Source organism: Salmo trutta, chromosome 29, assembly GCF_901001165.1.
Source record: "Salmo trutta chromosome 29, fSalTru1.1, whole genome shotgun sequence".
Classification (NCBI taxonomy): Eukaryota; Metazoa; Chordata; class Actinopteri; order Salmoniformes; family Salmonidae; genus Salmo; species Salmo trutta.
Window position 1 is genome coordinate 26927779 of NC_042985.1, and position 21743 is coordinate 26949521.

Consider the following 21743-nt stretch of genomic DNA (forward strand, 5'->3'; position numbering starts at 1 on the left):
TACTGTGCAGGTGGAGGCATTAGAAAATGGGAAATATGACCTCTGAAAAAGCAGGAAAGCTCTGCAAAAGGCTAGCTAGTGGATCAGAAATGAATGAAATTAGATGGCTGCTTCGCTGCTTGTTTTCCAGAACCTAATAAACTGATGTGGAAGGTATTGTTTGAACCCCATGTGGTTTATAACTATATATGTACATACACTAGCTAGCATTTTGATGTGTGCTTTTTATTTTCAGTTTGGCATGTGATGCTACCATGGGAAGAATGTTAGCTACATGCCTCCAGTCTTTATCACTCTTTGACTGCTCATGTATAGTATTGCTGTCACCAGCGCCCACTACAGAGCATGCTCATTGTGTTCAGGAAGAGGGATCCTGTTTGTTTTGTCTACCTGCCCACCTGTTGTGCTGTTGCAAAATTAGACTTTCAAATCAAGAAGCCAGTGGGAGACAGAGTTTTCTCTCTGTCTTTAATAATCATACCTGTTTACTCTTCAGGGAGTCATCTGGATATTTTTCTTAAATGCCCCTCTAAACAACCAGCGTCTTTAATAAAGCAGACAGGCAGGCAGAGCAGCCATTACACTAATATCTGGGATGTGAATCATGCAGGAGAGAATTGAGAGATGGAGGAACACCGGGGAGGAGGAGGAGGAGGGGGCCTACTGCGCCCTTCATGCTATTATCTTTATGGCATAGCAAAACATGCTTCAGGCAATCAGCATGAAATTGTTAATTGCTCAGCCCACTTCTGTGTTGCTCTGGGGACAGGGACTGAGAGAGCCTTCAGGAGGACTCGGATCCAGCGAGCATGGGGTGCCCGACTAACTGCCTGCACGTCTGGCCTCAGCATAGGACACAGCAATAACACTGTCAAACAAACAGCCACCCCCTCCCTCTCTCCCTGACCTTCACAGCATTCATAAAGTGGAAATGCAGTTACCAGAGGCACCTTTTAATATCTGTACTACAGTCTAGAAATATGTTTTAGCCAACAGTTTAGTACAAATGCATGTTCCTGTCGCATTTATATACAGTAGTATACTCCTCAGTGATGTTGAGCTATCTAGGTTTTAGGCAGTGATGTTAAAACCGGTCAAAAGGTTTCTTCTACCCTGAAAAAGCCCTTAAATACTATAACCTCTGCCTTTAGTGTGGAAAGGCAAAAAGTCAACTTTAAACAGGAAAAACGTTCAAGCCTGTTTAGCCTGTGCGTGGGTGCAGTCAAGCATGTGTCTTGGATGAGAATATGTGGATGCAGGCCAGGGCATTGTTGGATGTGCCTTTCGGGGTGAGGTGTTTTGATCAGGCAGTCATGGATGTGATGGAAGAGTCTGGCAGATAGCAGCCAGATAGGAGAGAATGAGCCCTGGCTGTACCCATAACAAAGGGAGGCCTTTGTTTTTTAACAAGACTCAAGGGGGGTGATTGCGCCTCTCCGCTCCATGCGTGGTCATCATAGAGTGCAGTGGTGGTCCTACACGATCCTCAGCACCCCCCACACCCCCCTCTGAGTGCTCTGACCCCCACACCCTCACCCTGCTACATGCACAGTCAGTACCCACGGCCCCTACTTCTCCCTGGCTATCATCTTGGTTTTTAAGTTAGCTGGAGCGTCATATTAATACGGACTGTCATGCGCACTGATCGTCTTAGGTGTGGAGGAGGATGAGCCCTCACAAGGTGTTGTCTTCAAATAGGATTTCTGCGAGTGAGACATCCTCGTTGGGCGATATCCCCCTCAGAGCAGCCACTTTCTTACAGAATGATCTGTTATTAAGCAAATGAAGTGCTGCGGGCCCAACGTTAAATCCCTCCACTTTGTCATGGTGTGCTTTCAGTTATCACACCCTGCTCCCTCATTCATCGCTCATTTTCTCCCCGACTCTGCCCACGTTTTACTGGGGCGACACTACACTGGCATAGTAGTATTTAAAGTCGTCCATCCCTGTGGAACAGCCATGACAGAGAAGAGGATTCTAAGTGCTAATCAATGAGTCTTAAAAAGCTACATTGATCTCAATTTTAAAAAGGAAGTTTGAAACGAAACAGGCGGTTTAGCCAGTCAAAGCAGACTTGTACAGTTAAAGAACAGGGGCTGAGTGCAGTCAGCTGTGATCTGCTTGGGAGTATCAAGGGACGGGTGTTTGAGATGTGCCACTTGCCATGGTGTGTATGGCAGATAATCCGATTTGAATTTCCTCGGCTGTCTGCGAGGAGTGTGGAGAGTCAGTGAGTAGTGGAATCTCCTGTAGTGTTTCCCATTTTGAATCAGTCTGTTTTCATCCACTGGAACCTTCTAGCTTCCTGTTGTTGCAGGTAGAGCAGGGTGACTTTTGACTTCTATGCCCCCAACACTGGTGTGTTACTGAACTCAAACCAGACGTCCCGCTCTGCCTCCCCTACTGCTCCGCCACACCTCCGCCCAGTCGATTGAACGTGCGCCTCCCAACTTAAGCAATCATTTGAAAATCTCTTTATGAAGTGTGCTTTTGTCTTGGTTGTCCTGAGGCCGAGGAGAATGGGGGGGAAATGTCAGCTGCTAGGCAGGAATTGATTGCATTAATTGATATGCCAATATGTAAGCTTGTTACATCCACCATTGCGTAGGATGATGGCTAACAAGTCCTGCTGATCAATGGAACCAATAAAGGCTTCATCCGTTAATGAGCAATGTGGTAATTGATGTTATCCCTAAACCAATTAGAGCAGGCAGTGCAGCTACTGGTGAGCACAGCCAGTGGCCCTACCGGTTTATCTCTTTTTCTGTACTTCCCTCCCTGAAATCCTCTCTTCGTCACTCTCTGTTGCTGTTGGATTAGATGTGACTGCATTCTGGTCTATTCTGTTGACTGATTGGCGTTTGTTTGGATTTTTAGGTTTCTTCCCCTACCTGACAATGTATCTGTATTGTAAGGGGCCTCATTTCCTGTGTTTCATTTTCTGTAATTTATATAGTGCTACTTCCTGTCCTCGAACCGGACTACTCCCTTTGTGCAGGAAGTGTTGCTTTATAGACATTGTTTTCTGATAATGTCACCCATCTTACCTAGCAGGCAGTGGGTGCTAGGCTAAGAGGGTTGGTGCAGTCACAGTGTGGTATCAATCTCTACAGAATGTCTCCCCCAGTGAACAGAGCCCAGCTGTGAGCGCCTGCCTCTTTGAACAGCTGGAAGCAAGTGAGAGGCTGCGCAGCGACAAGTCCAAGCACTCAATAAAATGGCCTCTGATAGACACGCAGTCTGTACAGGAAATACAACACGCTTATAAATCAATACTATTGTTTTCACGTTGAAGAGCAGGACTAGTCCTGCCTGGAATCCATTACCTCACTTATCAGAGAACGACGTTTCAACAGAGAAAATGTTTTCTCCCTCTCACTCGTTCTCCCTCCCTTTCTCCCTCCACATTCTTGACTGATGTGAACAAAGTACTTTTTTCCTCATTCCAGAGCAGGGTTATTACTACAGGAGCTGATATTGAAGATAGGGTGACACCTGGTAAATCTAATTGAAGACTTGGACTCTGAATTTGGAAACAAAAGAAAGCGAGGAAAGAAAACTGATGGTAATGGTACTTGGTCAGCCGTTGCTCCTCAGCCCTGGTGTCTGAGTAAGTAGCTGAGTAAATGTGGGTTTTCGCTCAGTGAGAGTACTAACATGGTGACTTGGCCCTCTGTAATTGGTTTTCATAAATTATGGAGGCTGGGCTTAAATATGCATTTGTTTGCTGTTACAAGGCCTATCAGGAATTGTATGATACACGTTAAATGTGTGATGTCTTGCATGGTTAAGTAATGTCAGGGGACAGTGAGTCATGTCTCCTTTCTCACTCATCAAACAGCTCCTAACTGCTAGCTGATATGAACAGGTGAAACTGATAACATACTGAGGAAATCAGTATCAGTACTGTCAGTACTGTTCCTGAAACTACCCCACCTTTAAAATACAAAAAATTTAACTAAGTGTAAGATGATTAGTTTGGACAATATATTTTCACCAGAATCCAGCTTATTTAGTGTGTGTTGTGGAAGTGGAGAAAGGCCCATCTGTCTCTCTGCCTGTTAGCCAGAGCCGTAATCGTTGCTTACAGCAAGGCAGGCTAAATAAACAGTAAGTAAGTTGTCTTGGGTAGAAGAACGTCAATGCAACTGCAACTTGCTCATGCCTTTGCTCTGAATGGTTCTGTATTGACCACTCAGGACCCCCGAGAACTCCCTAATTGAAAATTAATATTGAATCAATGCCGCGGGCCATTTGCATATTGATTATAAGCATCCAGGAAGGCACCAAGTATGTGTGGGATCAATAGGGCCTTCTGCAGCGGGCCCGGCGCACTACATCACATGGCAGCTGCCTGCTCCGGAGGTTAATGACTGGCGCTTGTTAAGGAGCTCCTGTCAGGTGGAATCCAGCCGCAGGGGTCTCCCTGCCAAACCCAACCCTGGCAGCAGGCGGGGGTGGAGGGTAGAGGAGGAGGAGAGAGGGGGGGTCTGAGCACCTTCTCTGCAGTGTTTGGAGGTGAGATGGAGCTACATTCTGCTCTTGTATTGAAGCCTGAATAGACTGAGGCTACTTGTAGGATGGTAAAGCATTACTGCTGTGTGACCCACTGAGAAGGGTAGATGTGTTTCTTTCCACAGAGTAGACTCTTGGGTAAATCTTAAAAGTTGTCATGCAGGCAGACATCCACTCTCGTGTTGGTATTGTTGTTTATCACGTTGATATGTGCTTCCTGTGTAGAGTTGAATACCATACATGCTCTACACTATGACTGACAAACAGCAGTCATTATGGAATATGTTTTTGTGAGCTTTTTTTGGGGTAATAGATTCTTCCGCCAAGATTTCTCAATAAAAATAGCATAGTTGCCTCCTCCAGAGATGATTGTGTTGAACAGAAAATATTATCATTATTATCATTACTCCTAATTATTCAGGAGTTTTTGTTGCCATAGTGGTTTTAAGTGCTGTTAGTTTGGAACTAAGCTGCCTAATTTGAAAATAATGGTTGTATTTTGTGTTTGTTTGTGGAGTTAATAAAAGAAAATACCACCGTAGGCTTTTTGTGCCCTAACATTGAACTCTGACCATTTCAAAACTCAGCAATAGCTCGTAAAATAGCACAGCCATGTGCCCGCCTGTGAGCCAGGTAAAGAAAGACGGAGGGGGGCAGGACGTTGTGGGATCAGAGATAACTTGGACTTTCTTCATCTCCTGAAGAGAGCGAAAACAATATTAGGTAGATCAAACGGGTCCTTTTTAATTTGAGATGAAACTTTCACAGCATTAGGAGACAAAGGAGAGCCAGAATCCTCCACTTTAAGGCACAGATTAAGATTTAACACATGCATTCCTCTCCCAAACTTCCCATAATAGGTTCCACATGTTGGAGAGGGATAGACGTGAGAAGCGGGAGAGAGAGAGAGAGAGAGAGGCAAACGGGTAGCGCGAGTGAAAGACAGTGAGACGGGGAGAGAGCAAGAGAGAGAGAGCCCTTGGCACAGCCTTCTGCTGCCGTTCCATCAACCCACCTCCACAGGTGACAGCAACACATCCTCCTGCTCAAACTCGATTGGCCGGTTTCTTGGCCAGTTCAGCCACAATAATGAAAGTCTGTGAAACTGTCCGTCTCTCTTAACCCACAGGAGACAGGAGACCTGAGGTTGAAGCACATATGAGAGCCGCTTATCCTTCAGTCTATGAAGACAGGGCCATGAATTAATGCCAGTGTGCAGCCTGTCTCCATATGCCCCCCCTCTGCCCCCTCCGCCCCCTGCACTGGGAGTTGAGGTCTGGGAGCGGAGAACAGAGCACCTGGCACAGGGAACCAGCCTGCATCTGATTGCTTCATTACAGGCCTTTTCATTGACTTGGCTGCACTGAACTGATGAACTGAGGCAGTAGACAAGAGCACATAATTGGGAGAAATGAATTCTTATCACAGCCTTCTCAGGAGGCTGCTGGTCCTGGCTGGAGCCATATGAGGAGAGGCTTGGGCTGGATGGATGGAGGGAAGGGACGGAGTAGGAGGGAGGCCCAGGCCTTATGAAGCCAGGGCCTAGATTTGAACTGAAGGCCACAATATTTTGGAATGGAAAAGAGGGAAAGCACCCCAAATCCACAGAGGTCCTTATTTATTGTGGGCGGTGTGTTGCTTCATCTTAGTGATTAGTGTTTCATTTCTCTTGATAACTGACACACGGTTCAGAAGATTTTTCAGTAGTTTATTCAGCGGGCCTCAGGAGAGAAGCCTCTGCTAGTTAAGTTCCTTCACTGGTCTCCTCATCAGCTATCACCCAAATGGTGCCTCTGGGATGAATAATTTATACCCTACCTGCACGACTCTCCTCAACGAGTTCTTTTGCTAATTAAAGAGAAGGGTGTTCTGCAGCAGGGACAATAATAACAACAACAAACAACAACAGCGCTAACAGCTACAGCTATATGCATACCAAGACACAAGGAATGTGGAGGCACCTAGCCTAGCAGAGGTGAGCAGTGTACCACAGGACCAATTTAGCGGTGCAGGCCGTGGCCTCAGAGGGCCAGGGCAGAGGGTTGTTAATCCCTGGCCATGCCTGGGAGAGACCAGGGACTAACGAAGGCTCTGGCCCACCCTCTCATTTCCATGCATGTGTGCACAGTCAGCACTAAACGGAGGAGCAAGGAGGAGGGAACGCGCTGGCTAACCTTTCATTTCACAAATGCTGCTGATGTGATCCTGAGACCATTAGGCTAACAGTTTCCTCTGAAAGTTAGAAAGTAATATTAAATTATGTGGCAGTGCATCCCTCATAATGTTCTCCACACTGCATAAATTAATAAGCCTATTTAGCAGAGCCTGCTGATGGGCCGAGCGCACAGCACTGTCTGTACTACTCCACTGCCCCGTCCTCCTCCCCCTCCTTCCCCTCCCCTCCGCTGCTCATACCTGTTCACTCGGCACAAAATGGATGCCGCCAAGCCATTTAATTGGCCTCCATTTTAGTATCCAAGGGCGTTGAGAATGGCTCTTTAATAATGTCTCCTTTCCCGTAGTAGTGCACTTCTTAACTGTGGTCGTGTAGAGTATGTTTCTAACTACAGTATTAAACCTGTAGCTCTCCCCAGTGATAGAGAGTCTTTGTTCTGGTCTGTACTGAGAGAATGCTGTCCTGGATGGACATGACAGAGTCAGGAGGTGAGGGGCTGTAATGTGGAGGAGTAAATACTACATGAACAGGGTCAGAAGTATTTTTGCTTTTGGTTATTGTAAAGCAGCTGTTCCATGTTCTGGCCGTGTCGGTGTGATCACTCACTGCTCTGCTCCTTCCTCTCCTCTCCCCTCGCCGAGCCGAGGAGCCAAAGATAACTCTGTAATCACTTCAATTCCCCTCCTCAGGAGAGCATCGCCTCAGTCAGCAACCCAGCTCTGCACCACCACCAGATCTCAGCCCCTTTTCACTCTGTGCATGAGGAATCAAAGGGGTCCTGAATACACAATGACACAATTTCACTTAGCATGAACACAGACCGTCTGGGAAACCCTGGTCTTGGACTACAGGAAGTAGTTCTTAGGTGACAGCAGGCCGTGACAGTAACTTAGCCCGAGTAGATTACAACAAACTACTGTAAAATGTGTAGGGTTTGGGGGTCTCAGTTAAGAATTAAGTCTCAATTGCAGTCTGGCTGCAGTTAAAAGCCAAACGGTGAGCAAGGGTAAAATTGAAAAGAAATTAAGTGTGTTCACTTGACACATGTGACCCAAGCTGGTGTAGCTGAATGCAGCTGAACCGGCTGTGGAACTGCAGCCAGTTTACATTATGAGGACGTCCAGAGGAAATGCACCGAGATGGAGGATGAAAAGAGAGAGAGAGGGTTCGGATGGAAGGGCAAGGGAATTGTGGAGGCCAAATTCTGCCTACTTTGACAAGATTATCTTTTTAGAGCTTTTTGAGTCTCTCTTCTTTCTCAGATGAGCTTGCGCCCATACAGCAAATTGGTAAACTGATGAGCTTCAGATTACTACAGGCTGATAACAGATTGGATGGATATACTGTTGAGATTAAATAGATTGACTGATAGATGAGTTGGTGCATTGCATCCCTTCCTCTGGCTCCTAGTCCCTTTTGTAATTAAGGTTTTAAGGTGTGTTCATAATCAAATAAATAAATAGTGTAAGAATTATGTGATAATGAATGAATACATGACAAGAAGTGAAGAAAGCAAGCAGCAGCTAATTGCATGAGATGAGTCTTTTTCATGAGCTTTTTCAGGGGAAATCTCATTATATGCATCACAAACTATAATGCCAGATGAAATCCTGCTTTAGAAATATGTAAATGAGCAAACATTCTGTTGAGTGAAGGAAATCGCGAGGGGGTAGCAAAACTACCAACCAGAGTGGAGTGACGAGCCCAGTTTCCAAAGAGACAGCTGTAGTCTCAAACACTCTCTGTTTACACTGTGCAGTTAGTAGTGCACTGTACACACGGACTACTGCCCAGGTCCCCAGGGCTGTGCAGAGACATGCCTGTTTACTCAGTAAAACGTGTCCACCTGTGTTCAGTCCTCTACTGTACCCTGTACCCCTCTGTGTTTCAGACCACCTGTGTTCAGTCCTCTACTGTACCCTGTACCCCTCTGTGTTTCAGACCACCTGTGTTCAGTCCTCTACTGTACCCTGTACCCCTCTGTGTTTCAGACCACCTGTGTTCAGTCCTCTACTGTACCCTGTACCCCTCTGTGTTTCAGACCACCTGTGTTCAGTCCTCTACTGTACCCTGTACCCCTCTGTGTTTCAGACCACCTGTGTTCAGTCCTCTACTGTACCCTGTACCCCTCTGTGTTTCAGACCACCTGTGTTCAGTCCTCTACTGTACCCTGTACCCCGCTGTGTTTCAGACCACCTGTGTTCAGTCCTCTACTGTACCCTGTACCCCGCTGTGTTTCAGACCACCAATGGTTCAGTCTGCAGGAGTAAGAATAATCACTTAACCTTGAGATTTTTTATTTATACCATTTTTTTATTTCACCTTTATTTAACCATGTAGGCCAGTTGAGAACAAGTTCTCATTTACAACTGCGAACTGGCCAAGATAAAGCAAAGCAGTGTGACAAAAACAACGCAGAGTTACACATGGGATAAACAAACGTGCAGTCAATAACACAATAGAAACATCTGTATACAGTGTGTGCAAATTAAGTAAGGAGGTAAGGCAATAAATAGGCCATAGTGGTGAAGTAATTACAATTTAGCAATTAACACTGGAGTGATAGACGTGCAGATGAGGATGTGCAAGTAGAAATACTGGTGAGCAATAGAGCAGAAAAACAAAAACAAATATGGGGATGAGGTAGGTAGTTGGTTGGTTGGGCTATTTACAGATGGGCTGTGTACAGCTGCAGCGATCGGTATGCTGCTCTGATAGCTGACGCTTAAAGTTAGTAAGGAAGTTATAAGTCTCCAACTTCAGTGATTTTTGCAATTCGTTCCAGTCATTGGCAGCAGAAAACTGGAAGGAAAGGTGGCCAAATGAGGTGTTGGCTTTGGGGATGACCAGTGAAATATACCTGCTGGAGCTCGTGCTACAGGTGGGTGTTGCTATGGTGACCAGTGAACTGAGATAAGGTGGGGCTTTACCTAGCAAAGACTTATAGATAACCTGGAGCCAGTGGGTTTGGCGACGAATATGTAGCAAGGACCAGCTAACGAGAGCATACAAGTCGCAGTGGTGGGTAGTATATTGGGCTTTGGTGACAAAACGGATGGCACTGTGATAGACTGCATCCAATTTGCTGAGTAGTGTTGGAGGCTATTTTGTAAAGGATCGGTAGGATAGTCAGTTTTATGAGGGTATGTTTGGCAGCATGAGTGAAGGAAGCTTTGTTGCGAAATAGGAAGCCGATTCTAGATTTAATTTTGGATTGGAGATGCTTAATATGAGTCTGGAAGGAGAGTTTACAGTCTAGCCAGACACCTAGGTATTTATAATTGTCCACATAGTGGACAATTATAAACCGTCCAGAGTAGTGATGCTAGTCGGGTGGGTGTGGGCAGCGATCGGTTGAAGAATATGCATTTTGTTTTACTTGCATTTAAGAGCAGTTGGAGGCCACGGAAGAGTGTTGTATGGCATTGAAGCTCGTTTGGAGGTTTGTTAACACAGTGTCCAAAGAAGGGCCAGATGTATACAGAATGGTGCCGTCTGCGTAGAGGTGGATCAAAGAATCACCCGCAGCATGAGCGACTTCATTGATATATACAGAGAAAAGAGTCGGCCCGAGAATTGAATCCTGTGGCACCCCCATATTGACTGCCAGAGGTCCGGACAACAGGCCCTCCGATTTGACACACTGAACTCTCAGAAGTAGTTGGTGAACCAGGCAAGGCAGTCATTAGAGAAACCAAGGCTGTTGAGTCTGCCGATGAGAATACGGTGATTGACACAGTCGAAAGCCTTGGACAGGTCGATGAAGACTGCTGCAAAGTACTGTCTTTTATCGATAGCGGTTATGATATCGTTTAGGACCTTGAGGGTGGCTGAGGTGCACCCGTGACCAGCTCGAGAACCGGATTGCATAGTGGAGAAGGTACGGTGGGATTCGAAATGGTCGGTGATATGTTTGTTCACTTGGCTTTCGAAGACTTTAGAAAGGTAGGGCAGGATGGATATAGGTCTGTAACAGTTTGGGTCTAGAGTGTCTCCCCCTTTGAAGAGGGGGATGACTGCAGCCGCTTTTCAATCTTTAGGAATCTCAGACGATACGAAACAGAGGTTGAACAGAATAGTAATAGGGGCTGCAACAATGGCGGCGGATCATTTTAGGAAGAGAGGGTCCAGATTGTCTAGCCCAGCTGATTTTGTAGGGATCCAGATTTTGCAGCTCTATCAGAACATCAGCTGTCTGGATTTGGATGAAGGAGAAGTGGGGGTGGCTTGGGCCAGTTGCTGCGGAGGGTGCAGAGCTGTTGGCCGGGGTAGGGGTAGCCAGGTGGAAAGCATGGCCAGCCGTAGAGAAATGCTTATTGAAATTCTCGATTATCGTGGATTTATCGGTGGTGACAGTGTTTCCTATCCTCAATGCAGTGGGCAGCTGGGAGGAAGTGCTCTTATTCTACATGGACTTTACAGTGTCCCAGAACTTTTTGGAATTAGTGCTACAGGAAGCAAATTTCTGTTTGAAAAAGCTAGCCTTAGCTTTCCTAACTGACTGTGTATATTGGTTCCTGACTTCTCTGAAAAGTTGCATAGTTGCATATAGATTCTGGGTGTACATTTGTTTTTGAGATTTGGGTTTAGGATTGATAAATGACTTCATGAAGTAATGTATTTGTTTTAGTGGATGATTTCAGAGATTCAGAAGTGAATGGCTCGTTGGAAGCGATGGTAGATGATAGGGACGTGTGGCTCTCAGTGAAAGACTTCCCTTAACTGACAGCAGTTTTGATTTGACAGTACCTATTTACAATCCACGAGCGACAATATGTTGCATATCATTGTTTATTTTTTTTTATCAGGTGCTGTGAACACAAGATAAGCGGAGTTGATAAGACCTATCTGTAATAATTGCACTGTTAAACCGAGATGGGTTGATTATGTTGTGCATAATTACTGTGGAAAAAACAGTGTGCCTATTAAGCTGCTCTCGAATGGCAGTAATACAGAAAGCAATCCAATTACCAATAGTTTCTCACACTGGAAATAAAGATTTCTCTAAATAGAAATGATCCACTAACTGCTGATAGGGATAATTGTGTGAGTGTTTGTGCAGTTAAAGATCTGGTGGATTGTTATCACTTGTAGGGCTAAATGCTGATGGGTGGAGAAGGCTTTGTGACACATGACGTCCTGAGTCTGTGTGTGTTTTGGGGACTGGCTCTGCTCTGCTGCCAGGGAGTCTGATAGCTGCTAAATAATTTATCCAGGCTGCAGCCACGTAGCCACGGAGACCAAGGCCCCACCGTGGCTGTCTGGCGACATCTCTCCTCCTGATGGACGGACGGACAACAATTAGCAGAGAGGGGTGGAGGTGCTGATGAGGGGCAGAGGGGGACCAGAGTACGATCCGCCCCCCACTCCACCCGCACCCCGTCATACAAACCCAACCTACCTCCCCTTCACAACAAGTAACGAAGAAGGAGAGATTAATTCCGATCAAAGTGCTGAACTTTTTAATTAAGTAAAGGAGAGGTTTAAAAAAAGAAAGCTCGAAACAACCGCCCGTTTTCCTATTAAGGAGAAATGTCAAGCGCGGTGGTGAAGCGATAGTCTGAGCGCGTCCCTTTGTTGTCCCCCCTGACATTGCAGGCTAATTTTTCATGGTTATTTGAACTGGAAAATGAAAGAGAGGTTTGCGATTATTTCCTATAAATGACAACACAATCGCATTACGCTTCAGTAGAAACACAGAGAGGATATTGCCTTTTCATATTTCATGTGAAAGTAATGGATGGGATATGCAAAGAGGACCAAAAAGAAAGACAAATGGAGAAAGTAAGCTCCTGTGTTTGATTTGTATTAGAAACCGACCTGATAGAGGGAGGAAGGAGCGGAATTTTTTTCTCAATAAGTGGTGGCAGTCTTGTGGATGTTTTAAAGTGCCTCCACAATGTATTCATTGAATTCCTTTAGCGGATTGCTATTAGCAGCCAACTGGGGTTGAATCCTGATGACACAGACCCAGTAATGGAAAGGAAGGTACCCAGTGTATCCACTATATTCTCCTCTACAGTAATGCATCATATCCTCAGTACTTGGCCACAGTGCTACTGTTTGGACTGAGCTTTAGTGTACGTGTTATCCTGAGGGATGGTACATTTAGGTGGACCTGTCACTGTGCTCAGTGAGTCACACATACAGTACACACTCCTGTCACACTGTGGGCTGGCCTGGCAGTGCCTGGCTGACACCCTGTCACATTGACCCAACTGAAACACTTCCATGTCCAGTTCAGTGCTGAACCACCTCTTCATCCTCTCCCCAGTAAGATATCCTCTCCCCAGTAAGATATCCTCTCCCCAGTAAGATATCCTCTCCCCAGTAAGATATCCTCTCCCCAGTAAGATATTCTCTCCCCAGTAAGATATCCCTCCAACACATTTTGATTTAGCAGGCATAGCAGACAGATAGTATTAGAAAGAAAACACATCAATGATAGCCCCCATATCTTATATTTTTTATCAAATTGATTAGCCATATTGGTATTCAGAAGCCTAGTCAATTCTGTTTTATCTAGCTAGGCGTATGCTTTTATAAACAAGCAGCCCGTCAAGCCCGGTGCTGACCGCGTGCGCCAAGCCAGAGAGGCAGGCAGGCGGGAGGGCTGGAGCGGCCCAGTCTGGAGAGAGAAGGCTTGTGGGTAGTGTGTTTGTGTATGTTTATGTACGTGGCAAGCCCGGGAGGACTGGTAGCCCAGGAGGACTGGTGTAGACTGAGCCATGTGGGGGGCTGTGTGCTGTGAGCTGGACTCCTAACACATGGAGGTGGGTGCTACATACATCCAACCATGGCCACATTGATTTTCTCAGCTGATGCCTCCACAGAGCGATCCACAGGCAGATGGATGCACTACAAAGATATGCAAATGGAGCATTCGATAAACTGACAGGCAGAGATCTTTTTCAGGCGGCCTGCTGTACTGGTGGGTCGGTAGTTCTAAAAAGAGGCGTAAACAGATAAGTACCTGGTAATGGACACACAGACACGTGTATGCACACATACCTGCCAGCTTGCTGTGCGGTGGGACTGAAGAAGCCTGTTTCAATAATTCCACATTGAAATGAAGCCCCTTAGTAAACTAGGCTACGGAATGTGAATGTAAAGTAGCATCAACTTAAATATAAAAATACTCACACACAGTATATTAAATCAAGGATATTGTTAGCATTCAATTTCTACAGCAGATATAATTTGTGTATATATATAACATTGCGGTGTGTGTATATTCACATTCAGTCTGCTTTATTTGTCAGATATTAAACAAAAGCAGCTTGGTGTTGATCATATTTAATACATGTGTGAATGTAAGAATGGTGCTGTCTTGTTAAGCACAGTGGGCTGTGTTGTGTGGCTGTGTGTGTCTGTGCTGTACCAGGTAATTAAAGGGAGTTTGTGGCAGAAGCCAGACATCGGGAGAGATGAGCTATGAACAAAAGAGCTGTGACAGTTTCGGGTTATGTGATTTTTATGTCCTTTTTTTGCCAAATGAAAAATCAATACATTTTTTCCGGGTTATACATATTCAGAGTGCCCGCCATGCTTCCTCCCTGATGGGGAGTGGGGAGAGGGAGGGGGAGGATGGGGGGTGGGGGGGGGGGGGTTACTCGCCTGTCACAACTGTACCATCGCATTTTCCGACCCACTGGTGAATACTTCAGAGTTGATGTGATTGCCCTTCATGACAGCGGTGATGCATTTTTCCTATCCCCCTCCCTCTGGATCCTGCTTAGCTAGCCCCCTTCAATAGTCTAGAAATAGGCGAAGCTATTGTGGTGTGAGATGATGGAAAAGAGGGATGCATTAAGAAAAGGCTTGATTTTAAAAGAAAGGCAGGAAGGGGTGGAAGATTAATATATGTGTGCGTGTGCGTGTGTGTGTGTGTGTGTGTGTGTGTGTGTGTGTGTGTGTGTGTGTGTGAGAGAGAGGTGGGTGGGTGACAGGGAGAGTGGGGGGTTAGTCGAGTGAGAGTGTTTGTGTCTATGCTGTCTTTGTGCAGGACAGATCTCCCCCAGGCATGGGAGATGAGAGACTTGAGAGCAGTAGTGTGTCCAGTGATGTCTTTGCCTCCTGCCCAGGCTTTTAGCCCATCGCCTGCCAGGGAAAAGCACAGTCTGCATCCTCCTTTGTCCATAATGTGTGTATAGACAAGGCTACCGTCATACAGGACACAGCGTAATGGCCGGTCAGAGCTGTTTGCGTGTGTGTATTCTGTCTGTATACGTGTGTGTAGAGGTTAGCTGGAGAGAGTGATCCCTGAATGCTCACTCCCTGTGAAGGCACATTAACCTACATCCCCCGCTCCTCTCCTCCTCTCCTCCTCTCCTCCTCTCCTCCTCTCCTCCTCTCCTCCTCTCCTCCACTAAAACACAAAAGAGAAGAGAAATAGAACACCACTCTTCACAGGTGTATTTATAATGTGTCTAAATATCAATAACACAAGCAATAATTCTACTAATTAGTACTAATTCCTATGAGATAATTACTTTAGGGAAAATACTTCATGCTATTTTTTTAATTGGCATATGCTGTGTGTAGTATACTGCCCAATTAGATAGTCATGTGGTTTTATGTGAGCTCTATTTTGAAGGGAGAGGAGCTGTTTCATCATGATTGGTGTCCTGTTTACAGCTCCCTACTTATTGGACATGCAGAGCATCCATTGCATTAGACATGTCATGTTTGCGATGCGGTGTCACATCAGGTATTGAAACAAAGTGATGTCTATTTAGAATAGCAGGATATTCCGGTGGCATGTGTAAATTAGATTTCCCCCTATTAGACGCTGCTGCCGTTGCGGACAGATAAAATAATTTTGTCTGCGTGACCCTCGGTGACCTGAATAAGGGCTGAATGTCCACTGAAATGGCCAGTGACTTTGAAAGGCTAGGGGGATCAAATTAAGTGTTGCTTGGAAGGCTTAGGGGGGTTGGCCGGGCATGGCGGGGGGGTTAGGAGGGGAGTGCTGGGAGAGAGAGGGAGCGAGAGAGAGGGGATGGGGATGGGGCCCACTGGTATTGTTCTAAGGCAGTGTGAGCTATCCCTGCTGTTTGTGATTAACTTGCTGTTTAAAGTTTTTTAGCTATTAGCTGCCCTAACCCCGGACCCCCTTTACCCCTCCTCCTCCACCTGCTCCTCCTGCGCCTCCCCCTCTGCCCCCAGCCCCATGGAGACACAAAGTATTCATTCACATTTAGATGGTGAGGTCACGGCAGGGCCAGTGGGGAGAGAGTGTCATGTCCTCCCTTAGACAGGTCAGGAATCTAGCACGTAACTCAGTCCCACACCGCCAGAGAGACACCACGGCCCTTTAAACCAAGGTACTCTTCTTTCCTTCCTAAATGTGTGGAGCGTATATGTATGTGTGTGTGTGTGTGTGTGTGTGAGAGAGGGGTTTGAGAGACTGAAAGAGCATTAGAAATAGAAGACACTCCTCTTTGAGTGTGTTGTGGTGTGTAAGGCTTGTGGAGTGTTGGACAGTCAGTTGGTCAGCTTGTGCAGTGTGTTGGTGTGACGCTAGGTCTCAGAGTGCATGAATCAGACACTGTGTTTATGGTAGCAGGGGAATCACCCAATCCTCACCACATATTTGACTTGCTTAATTTCCGTTTGTATCTTATGCTTGTATTTACAATTACTTTGGAAGTTGCCTGTCGACATCCACTAAGTATGAAACATTATTAAAAATACTCATTTTAATATTTTTTTAATAGCGAATTCTGCATTTATCACTTATATTTTGTATATCACTTTTATATATATTTTTGTTTATATTTTATATTAGATGTTGATATCAGCAGTTTGTTGGACTGTTTGAATGGCGGTGTAGTTGCTGTGTGGTGTTGTGGTTGTCTATTATTACTAAGTGATGGCCCATACCTCTCTAACCTCTCACCTCTCTGGTTAGGGAGTGGGCCGTGTTTTACTCAGTCGTGGTTTTCTGACAGCTAGCTCATCAGGGAGGGCATGAGGAGGGGTCTGGGCCGGGGCAAGGATAGTTTTTGGGAGGGGTGGTAGCGTTTTTCCTTGTGTTGTGGTTTAAGGGAGTGAGGAGGGGGGCTTGCATATGGGGCAGAGAGGTGCTGATATGAGGAGCGGACAATGCATGAAAGCCCCCAGCATGGGGCCTGTGTCCCATTGTCCCATGGTACCCTCCTGTCACTTTCATTTGACACCCCCCAGTCCGGAGTCAGGCCAGCTTTGATATGGGGATGGGGTGCAAGGGATGATGGGGAGCAGGGGGATTTTAAAAGAAAGAGGTAGAGGAGAAAGATAGTCTGTGAGGTGTGAAATAAGATTGCTTTTTATCCGACAGCGCGGCGTTAAAGAAAAGGAAGCTGTCCAGAGCTGGATAAAGCGGGGGAAGTGCACCCCTGATTTCCAGTTGAAGTGCTGTGACACCTGGTTAAAATGATAACAACAGCCTCAATAATCATAATGAGAGTAATGAGAGCTCCGACACACAGCCAGCTCCACACCACAGAGGAGCCCCAGTGACTAGCACAGCTCAACCCCCGCTCCTGGTACTCGAAGACTGGGGAGAGGCACAGCTCAACCCCCGCTCCTGGTACTCGAAGACTGGGGTGAGGCACAGCTCAACCCCCGCTCCTGGTACTCTAAGTCTGGGGAGAGGAGAACGGGACAGACGGGCAGGCCGAGTAGTCTGCCGCTGAGCATGAAAGGGAGACAGACAGACATGCAAAAAAGGAGCAGGGATTCACTTGTGTGTGAGGAGCACTGGAGCCATTTGCAGCAGGTAGGATTGGATTATGTGTTAATAGAATGGCTGTTAGTTTATCATGTGTTCAGCTGCAACAGAGGATGGAGGAGGAGTTTGACTGGCTGATTTCTATGTACACTGTCTATATATATATATATATATATATATATATATATATATATATATATATATATATATATATATATATATATATATAATCTATATCATTATTTCAGTCTCAGAAGGAGTACTGGAAAGTGCAGTGGTTACCATCCATTATTTATTAGTCCGTTTGTGCCTGTCAGTGGGATTAGTATTAGTGTAATCACTGTTCTTCTGGGGGAAGGAAGGCTGTTCGGCCTCATCTGAAGGTTATCGCACTGTCTTCCCCGTCTCATCTTCACCGGACGCTTCCTGCAGAGCATCTGCTTTGTACATCTCCACATATTTTTTTCTCCTATTTCCTTCCCTGTGTCTCTGTTGCTCTCTCTCTCCTCATCCACCCACCCCCCATTAATGTGTTTTGAGTACCTCGCTCTCTCCTGGCTTGTATAGGGTGACACCTATGGGTCTGCTTAAGCCCCTGCACTTACAGGCAGGCAGAGGGAGAGCGAGGGAAGGAGAGCAGCAGCCACTTGTGGTTGTGCGTGTGCGCGCACAAATGTATGTGGGAGCGTGTGTTTGTGCCAGGGGGAAATAGATGCTTCAGTTTGTCTTTTTCACTCCATGTCACACCATTTCACCTGGCTGCTGTGTCTGGGATGCCTTCTGCAGACAGAGAGCTGGTAGGATGGAGAGACTGTGGACTGTCTCCGTTGACATGCAGTGGAGGACTGATATTTTTATGGGTGTAATCTGTGTGTCTGCAGCGGAGGCTTATTCAGCTTGCCTGATTAGATTAACGGAACAGTTTAATATCGTTGTATGGGGAGGGTTAATGAAGACAATTAAATAGACGACAACCTCCAGGCTATTGTCCTTTACATTTGAACGATTGAGGTTAGAAATGGCCTATTGCCATAGCTCTGAGTGTTTCTCCCCGTCTATTTCCAGTCCTAATCTATGAGTCCGTTTTAGTGGCTCTTCCATTTGCATCCTACTCTTAGGCCACTTGTGACCTTTCATTAATTATGGCTGGATCCGGCTTTAATCATTGTGTAATACCGTTGGAGATGAGGAATAGACAGTCATTTGCCACTTAAAGATGTACTGCCGCTCGTGGATTTAAATGTCTGCATTTCTACATTCATTATGGGGGGTTACTATGCGGTGTGTGGTGGAAGTGTCATACATCTTGATTAAAAACCCAAATGAAGAAGTGTGAGTGAGAGGGGGCAGGCAGGCTGGGGGGGAGCTCTCTCTGCTACGTCCCACAAGAGATCCGTCTGGAGAATGCTGAGGTGACAGCTGTTGTATTCAGTGACGTTGAATAGAGTTCAAATCTGGACTGTGGATCACTGCAATGTTCCTGAAAAAGCACGTTGAGGTGTGGAGGTGTGGAATTAGACACACTGTAAGAGTAGGACATCTCAGAATGACATGCAGACCCTTTTTAAAGGTGTGCAATTTACCTGGGGATTATTTTGTAATCTGAGCATTTGTGCGGCTGTATGGTATTCTAATTCTCCGGGAGTTGTGTGGATTTGTGCAGGCTGGAGTTAGATGGGATTTTGGAGCTAGGCTGCGGCTCTCTGGTTTACCGGGCAACGGTTTAGGACCACCTCGCCAGCACAGGATGGGCTACGCTGGACGGAACTTGCAGGTTGCCTTGGAAACGTTATAGAAACATGGTCAATAATAAAATAATGAAAAAATGTATTTATGCAAGTGGGATCTGGGGATCACTTAAATGTGCTTTTTACTGGGAGCCAGTTATCCCTGTTAAATACCTTCATTTATACACAGGATCCCTGTCTGCTGCTAGCAATAATGTCTAACAACATAATCCATACACCAATCATTCTGTTGTGAGGAGAGGGGCTTCTTACTTTGGGAAACAGTCAGGAACGCCTGGATATTGCTCTTGCCTCATGACACAAAGGTGTTTTCTATTGAGTTAAAGCTTTGTCAATGACAATCTCCTCAATGCTGTAGTTATTATCATAACTGGAATAATGATAGTTATTGCAATTATGATGCATGCTTGTATGGTATCTTCAGTTTACAGTAAGAGGCACTTCTCAGGCCTCTAAATCCAACCTTTTGTTAAGTCAGTGAGAAAATCACACATTTCTATTCTATTATTGAGCTATATATACCATTGTTGTCTTTAGTGAATGTGTTTCTCTTGGTACATCAGTGATTAGGATAGCAGAACTCCAATAGCACATTATCATCGCAATTTCAGCCTGATCTAAATGTGTAATCACTTTACACACGCTATCATGTGTCTCTCGTCGTATAGCTTTCATTTCTCTTTGATTTACATGTGAATATGGAAGCACAGGAAATATCTATTTACCATGACAACTGAAGGAGATTGAAATGTTTGAAGTACTTCACGGATTGCCAGTCATGAATGAATAGAGATAATACCATACCGTGCTGGTAGTGAAATGTACATATTTGATTTGATTCAAAATGTTCTATCCAGAAACCCTTTTTAGAGGATATTTGTGCTCGTGAAGTTTGATGGGGCTTTGGGTCTGTGTTTCGGTCCTGGTTACATAGTTGGTAACTACAGTATAGGGGTGTAAGTGCTATAGTAGATCATATGAGGCCATAAAAGTCGTGTACGTAGTGGCTTGTCTAGTGGTGAGCTCAGATCAGATGTGTGTTGACTGCAGGGCTGAATATGTGAACAGAATATTTCAGTGGCTGTTGTTGTAGCATTGTCAATATATCAATAGACTGTAGAGTAGAGACCTGAGAGTGGAAGCATTTTCAAAAGAACATTTAAGTACATTTGCTGAGAATTAGCTGACTTGTGTAGTAACTGATAGGCCTTATTGACTGCGGCCCAGTTTACTGTTGTCAAATCAATGCTGTTGCGTGCTAGTCGCACTACTTTTAAACAAACTTAACAGGCCGAGGGGCTGCTCGGGGGGCACTGGAGAAAAATAAAGAAGATTGATGCCCTTTTTATTATCAGTTTTCTGCCATATTTCCCCCTCTGCATTACTTACAGATGGCATTATCAGATACCCATTGTTTGGAGTTCAATGCTTTTAAATGGGCTGATATATTGAGCTGAGGCTTTTAAGGTCATTACAGGGGATTTCTGTATTTGACTTGGTAAAAAAATCTAATGAATTGCCAGTCTGAAAGTTTTAAATATTTATGATTTTTTTTTATTTCGCAGTAGCAAGGAAGTAGAGGTGAAATGAGCCCTGTATTGGTAAGTAGCCTAGCAGACTGCAGCTGGGGACAGTAATGCATGTGGAGAGAGAGAAAGTGAGAGAGAAAGAGAAAGAGATGGAGAGAAAGAAAAAGAGGGAGCAAGAGAGAGAGAGAGAGGACTTTCTCTAGAAACACGCTCCTCACACAATTATTTTTCCTGTCTGCATACTTCAAACCGCTTTGGAAAATGTGTGTATGTCTCTACCACATGTGCGGTTTTCTGCAGTTTTATGTCCACATTAAAGAGAGGAAGCCATAAAGATATTTGTGTCATGGTCTTGAATAAATTAAGAATTATAACTTTGGGGCTTGTATAAAAAATGATGATGGTTATTATTATTATATTTTCAAATGAACTGTAATTATTTTCTAAATGTGTTCATATTAGTGTGGATACAGCAGAGAAAATATAATACATTTCCTCTATCTCTGTTTTGATTAACAAAAATGATTTCTCAAATGTTATTGTTTTAATGAAAATAAATGGCAAAATGCACTCATGGTGATCAAGCAGCACAGGGCAGAAAGCAGATCCCGCCCTCTTTGTCTGGTAACCTTTTAACTGCGTGTCAGCGAATGTAATTGTTGTAAGCTCCTATAGAAAAAAAACGCTGCTGTCCCTTTAAGTGCTTCCACCAATTCTGATGGCGTGTTGATTTACATATCCCATCCTCTCCTCCCCCTTCAGGAGAGCTGAACGAGGATGTGGAGGCTGCCAGTGAGACCACCACAGAACAGGAGGACCAAACCAAAGACAGAGAAGGTGGGGGGGAGAAGGAGCTCACCAAAGGGACAGGTAAGGCCTATATTTACACTACACACATTTAGGCAACACTGCCCTCAGGGATCATGTGCTATTGCACCTGATTTGTTCTCAACAGAAGGCCTTTTGTCTCAAATAATTATACAGATTCTACACAAATGTCAGAGTCCCTTTAATATTGCTCTGTTACAAATCCACAAATCAGTTTGTAGTGTTTTTTTAAA

The 21743-nt window shown here is 45.2% G+C and overlaps 1 protein-coding gene across 6 annotated transcripts in view; it reads left to right on the forward strand.

The window, feature by feature from the left end:
* The window catches only part of LOC115167261 (zinc finger homeobox protein 3-like), a 172505-nt gene that overhangs the window by 119939 nt on the left and 30823 nt on the right, over positions 1–21743 (forward strand). For all 6 annotated transcript variants that reach the window (XM_029721498.1, XM_029721500.1, XM_029721499.1 and 3 more), the window contains one exon: positions 21445–21552. In XM_029721498.1, the coding sequence (XP_029577358.1) occupies positions 21445–21552 (108 nt within the window). The remainder of the gene's footprint in view (positions 1–21444; positions 21553–21743) is intronic.